This window comes from Pteropus alecto, unplaced genomic scaffold (genome assembly GCF_000325575.1).
Source record: "Pteropus alecto unplaced genomic scaffold, ASM32557v1 scaffold669, whole genome shotgun sequence".
Taxonomy (NCBI): Eukaryota; Metazoa; Chordata; class Mammalia; order Chiroptera; family Pteropodidae; genus Pteropus; species Pteropus alecto.
The window spans coordinates 113,316-118,825 of record NW_006442554.1 but is presented as its reverse complement, the minus strand read 5'-3'; the positions used below and the strand labels follow the sequence as shown (position 1 = coordinate 118,825).

The 5,510-nt window shown below is 52.6% G+C and overlaps 2 protein-coding genes across 2 annotated transcripts in view; both read left to right on the top strand.

The window, feature by feature from the left end:
• GPKOW (G-patch domain and KOW motifs) overlaps positions 1–185 on the top strand; it is a 16,077-nt gene extending 15,892 nt beyond the window's left edge. Inside the window, exon 8 of the mRNA XM_015597749.2 lies at positions 160–185. Coding sequence (XP_015453235.1) covers positions 160–185 — 26 coding nt within the window. The remainder of the gene's footprint in view (positions 1–159) is intronic.
• Positions 11–4,504, top strand: MAGIX (MAGI family member, X-linked). Its single transcript, XM_015597748.2, is given in 5 exon segments — positions 11–707; positions 1,124–1,210; positions 1,212–1,233; positions 1,998–2,033; positions 2,036–4,504. Coding segments are annotated over 5 exon segments (561 nt in total). The 5' UTR covers positions 11–587; the 3' UTR covers positions 2,332–4,504.
• Positions 4,505–5,510: the final 1,006 nt, after the last annotated feature.

The window sequence follows — 5,510 nt, the reverse complement described above, 5'->3', positions numbered from 1 at the left end:
TGGACTGTATGCTGGGCCGGGACAGAGAGCGGAGCCAGGTTGTGGTGCAGCTGCGGAGAGAGAATCGACTGATGGAGCTTCACTATGATGCTGTCTGCGAGTACATGGGCCCCAGTGACTCAGATGAAGACTGACCCATGGACCCACTCCATCCCCCAGGCGGTTACCAGTTCTGTACAGTGTGAAAGGCCTGCCTTTGTGAAGGTGGGGAGATCATTGTCCCATCCTGCACTTGCAGTGCAACCCTGGGACAGGGACAGGGCACAAGATGGGTTGGCCAGAAGGGAGGCTAGAAACAAACCTAGTATTTACTAGCAGTTAGTATGTAATAAAAACCATTTCAACTACTTAGTAAAACGAAGAGCTCATAAACGGTATGCTGAGCTGTGAGTGGAGGTAGGAGCTGTGCTGAGGTGGGAGCCATCCCATTTTTCAGCCCTACCACCTTCCTTGGGCTGTCAGACAAGTTAAAGGATCCATTTGAGTATGAGGAGAATAGTTAAATGGGCAGATGACCTGTCTGTGCAATCTAGGCATTGATATGAAGCTAAAATGGCTACTCAAAGGGCAGGACCTAGGTATTTTATATGGAGTTCAATCCTGATCCCCTATTTCATCCATCAGCTGTTAGTGAGCTGGATTCTGCGGACATTGAGGTCACGTACAGTCAGCTGCTTAATCCCACTTTCGTGGAATACCGGCTTTAGGTACCGTCTCATCCTCCTAATCGAGGCCACCTGCCTCGAGATTGGCAGTGTATGTTTATTCGTGTCCTTACTCCAGCATCGTCGGCCAGAGACCTTGGGTACATGTACCACACCACCCCAGGTGACTCAGGTTAATGCACGTTGTGCTTCAAAGCTGCTCCAGTCCTCTGGTCGGTTTTCTGTGATGCTGGTCCACGGTTCCGCAGGCTTTGGCCTCACATTAAGTGGAGGCCGAGAAGCAGCCAGGAATGCTCCGCTGGCAGTATGTGGGCTGCCGAAGGACAGGGCGGCACAGTGCTGCGGTCGCTTGCAAGAGAGCCATAAGGCACCCTCTATTCTATGGTGCTAGCCTCATCCCCATCCTTTGTTGGAGTGCTGGCCATTTGCCCTTCCTACAACACTTTGCATTCTTGCAGCTTGGTGACCTCGTGCTCCATATCAACGGAGAGTCAACTCTGGGCCTCACCCATGCTCAGGTCGTGGAGCGGATTCGCACAGGGGGCCCCCCGGCTCCACCTTGTGCTATGCACGCCTCTTTGAGACCCACCCTAGCAAGTCTGAGAGGGCGAGGCTGGAGGGCCCCAGAAAGGAGATGGTGGGTTTCCCAGGGGAGAGGGGTCTGGGATCTCTGAGGGGTAGGAGAGGATCACAGAGTGGAGAGTCTGGAGTGTTGGTTGGGAAGAGTTTGGTGGTCTCAGTGGGTTGGTCTCTGTGAGGGGGACAGATATTCTCAAAAGCGGCAGTGGGGAGGGCAGGGTCCCAGGATAGAAATAATGGTGGATTTCAGAGAGGAGGATTTCGAAGTACTGGGAGGGGAGAGGAAGGAAAGGGTCTGGGGTAAAAGCAGTTGTCAGAAGAAAGGGACATGGTCCTCTGAGGGGAAGGTGGAGTGGGTCTCAGCCGGAAGGGGATGGTATGGGGATGCAGAGAGTAAGAGGTCTAGTAAATAAACACAAGGTTACATAAGGGAAAGGGTTAACATTACAGGGAGGTAGGTTGAGTAAGGGGAGAGTTGGGGTTGTTATGGTTAGAGTTTGATTTCCTTTGGGGATTTGGGAAATGATTTCTGAAGGGCGTGTTCTGGATCTAGGAGGGGCGGGGTCTCGGAAAAGGAGGTGTTGGAGGTGAGGAAGGGTTGTGTCCTTTCCTAAAGGCGTGTCCAGGCCTTGGCGGGATGTTTCTCTAAGGGACCGTGGCTTTGTCACCCTCGGCCCTTGGAGTCTCCTGGCCACCCTTGGCTAGGGGGCCCAGGTCTCTGTTCCCCTCCCTACTGCTCAATCTAACCTACAGTCCTACCATCCCCAGATCGCAGCCCAGATCCTGGGGGCAAGAGGTAATGAGGTCTCATAGCGTGAGCGCTTCCCCATTTCAGCATCCTCAATCCTGTACGAGACTCAAAACCCAGGGCAGCCCAGAGCCTAGTCCAGAGGCAGCGGCAGATGGCTCCGCAGTTCCTCCTCTTGAGCTCCACACACAGGACCCCACCCACCGAACCCTAGGTTCCCCGGGACCCTGGCTGGTACTGAGCAAGGAGCGGCTCTCAATGGGCCCCCCGGGTCCCAGCGGCGGTGCAGCTTGCCCTGGAGTTGGCAGCCAGAAGGCGAAGGCACTGAGCATCGTCTGATGGCTGGATACTCAATACTGCCCCACCTGGATCTGGCGTGCTGTGCCAGCCGCGCACTAGCATCGAGTGCAGAACTAACACTTGGCCTTGTCCCCCCTCCTGCTGTGCAGTCGACCAGCCCACGCTCCCCTCGCGGCGTCAGTGGTATGGCCCTTCGTGACCCGCCAAACCTGAGCTTCTTGTTTCGGGAGGGGGGAGGTAATAAAGTGGTGAGATCCCGGCTTGACTTGCCAGGTGCTCTAGGCCGGGTGGGGCTCCCGAGTCTACCCGGTAAAAGAGGGGGTGGGTCGATCTGGTTTGGAGGAGGGCCTCTTCTTGCAACTACTGACAAGTGCTCTTTCTTTCATGCCTCTAAAAGGGTCTTTGCTTCTACTGAGCTTCAGCCCACTGTGCTTTCTCCCCACTCCGTTTCTCTTTGCCAATTCCTGCTTCTCAACCTATTCATTCATTCCACTTTTTTTGGAGGTGTGCAGCGCTCACAGAAAATTATTGCTCAGTGGCATGGGGAATGCAGAGGTAGGCCTGCTGTGGTGAGAGTGCATTAGTATACCCACAAACCTGACCCTGAATCATCCAGACCCTCGGCTGCCAGGCCGGATAGCAAGGCTAGAAACCAGGCTGCTTCCTTCATCGGGAAGCTGCAGTCTCACTTCTGGCCTGGTCGGTCAGCTTTCGCTGCCCTGTAGACTGACACCCTAAGGGCACGGGCTGGGGCCCTGGAGCCCCCTTTGGGGCGGAGCCGGGAAGGTATGAGTCAGAGGCCTGGGCTAAAAAAGGCTGTTAGAACCTTCGGGCCGCACCCCCGTCTTCCATAGATGGTGACGAACTGTGGCCGGGCTTGTGTGTACACGCCACACACTGGGCGTTCCCAGTCCTGGAAGAGACCAGAGTTTCCTCCATCCCGGAGACAGAGGTCTTAGGTTGAGGCTTATATAGCCAGCGAGACTCCAAGCGGGGCCCCGAAGCCAGGTACTGGCCAAGGCCAGAAATGTCCAGTCACCTCCGCTGTCACCACATCCTGAACACATGGCCCCATACACCCAAGACGGAAGCTGTGGTCAGGTGGGAGTGGGCAATTCTCACCCCTATGGGGAGGGCTCCGGAGTGGGGGGAGAAATTAAAGGATTGGAGTGTAAGTGTCCAGGGCGGCATTGGGAAGGAGAGAAGGACTGCAAAGCCAGGCTGGGAGTTGGGGTATAAAGAAGTGAAGAGGTGAACCTTTGAATGGTTAGCACTATAGATATTGTGGGGGAATATGCTGCCCCTTACTCAAAGCCTGGTAGAGGTGTGGCTTTAGGGAGGTCAGGAAAGGGCTCCAGACCCCCAGTCCTATAATCATAGTCACACCCAGGAGACTAATATTAGTAACCCCAGCCACCATTTAGCCTTATCCCTGCTACTAACTTCATCTGCACTATCTGTTTTCATCTGGTTACACATCTACTCAACAATCCTGATACGTCTATTTCACAGAAGAGGGGAGTGAAGCCCAAAGAGTATATAAAGCTTGAGGGGGGGTGGTTTGAAGCAAGATTTAATCAAGGCCTGATTCCCAGGCCTTAACTCACCAGCATTTGACAAGTATTAATTGAGCCCCAACTGTTTACCTTGCACTGTGATAGGCACTGGGGAGATGCTAGGGGAGCATAACAGAAAGATTTCTATCCTTGTGTAGCTGATGTATTGGGGGGTAGATAGATGTCAGAAGAGACAAATTAATTTCAGAGAGAAGTGACAGTTATGAAGACAGCAAAAAGAGGTTATGTTGGAGGTAATGATGGCGGGCTGCTGGACTCTTTGAAGAAATAATGTTTGAATTGAGACCTGAATGACCAGTAACCAGATATATAAAGTGCTGGGGGAAGGACATTGACAGCAGTGGGAACAAATGCAAAAGCCCTGAGGCAGAGCAGAGTTTGTTGTGTTCTAGAAACTCAGGCATGTCCTTACAGATTTGGAAAGCACACACTTAGCACTGGGAAAAGTATGTTTCATTCCTTCTACTATCCAATCACTCTTTCACTGGGCTGAAAGAGGGAAGCCCCTTCCTTGATTTTAAGGAGCCCCAGGCTGGGGAGTGGAGACCAGGAGGGCTCTTGGGTTGAACTATCCTGGCCTTCTAGCCACAACTCTCCTCTCCTCAAATGAGATGAGAATAAAACCAATGTCTAGTCTAGAGAGTGTGTCCGCCAGCACACCTCAGGGGAGATTCAAGATTTCCATGACCAGGTGCCTGTCTCACATGCAGAAATCTAGGCTGAGTCAGGAGAAATTACTTGCTCAGGGTAACACACTCTCCAATGTCATCAGCCTTGTCACCTTCCTGGCACCCCAGGAGGCTTCCCTTCATCTTCCCAAGCTCCCGGCAATAAAACCTGTGTTCCTTCTCCATTCTTCATCTAGGACTGGGCTGACAGCCCCTCTCCTTAGAACCAGAAAGTGGAGGCTCAGCACTTAGGGCCAGGACTTCCCTAGGACTGCAGAACAGAGAATCAGACAACCCTGGGCTCTGACACTACTGATAATGTCAGCCCTCATTTACTGAGCAGCTTCATGCTCACCAGGCCCTGTTTTCTCTCAGCCTGTGCACTGCTACACACAGTCTCATTCCCATCACTGCTAAGAAGTTTATTCCATGGTCCACAATTCCAAAGTCCCCAAAGCTTTGGAAACTGCCAGTATTCCCACAGTCTGGCACCATTTGGTTACAAAACCTGACCTGACTTAAGGCACAATTTTCAGTCCTGGTTTATCCCACTTATTGTAAACGTCCACACCTTTGAGGAAATATTAACGTGTGTGTGTGTGTGTGTGTGTGTGTGTGTGTGTGGTGTGTGTGTGTGTGTGTGTGTGTGTGTTTAATGGGCCCGCCTCAGGCCCCACGGAGAGTGTTAAGTAATATACCATACATGCACAGAGAAAACTTTCTAAAATTCGAAATATTCCGAACTCTGGGTTTCACCAGGGCCTCGACCATTTTTACAACTAAGGAAACTGAGCCACTCCCTCCAGAACACAGCTCCCACGGTTCAGAGTTGAGGCAGCTCCAGGCACATTTATATTCTAAAAGGGCAAAGAGTCTCGCTATTACCGCTCTAAGTACCCCGACCTGTCAAGCCTCAAAGGCTGGCGCCCCAGGAGATGGGGCACCCCGGTGGCTGTGCACTGGGTGGGGAGTA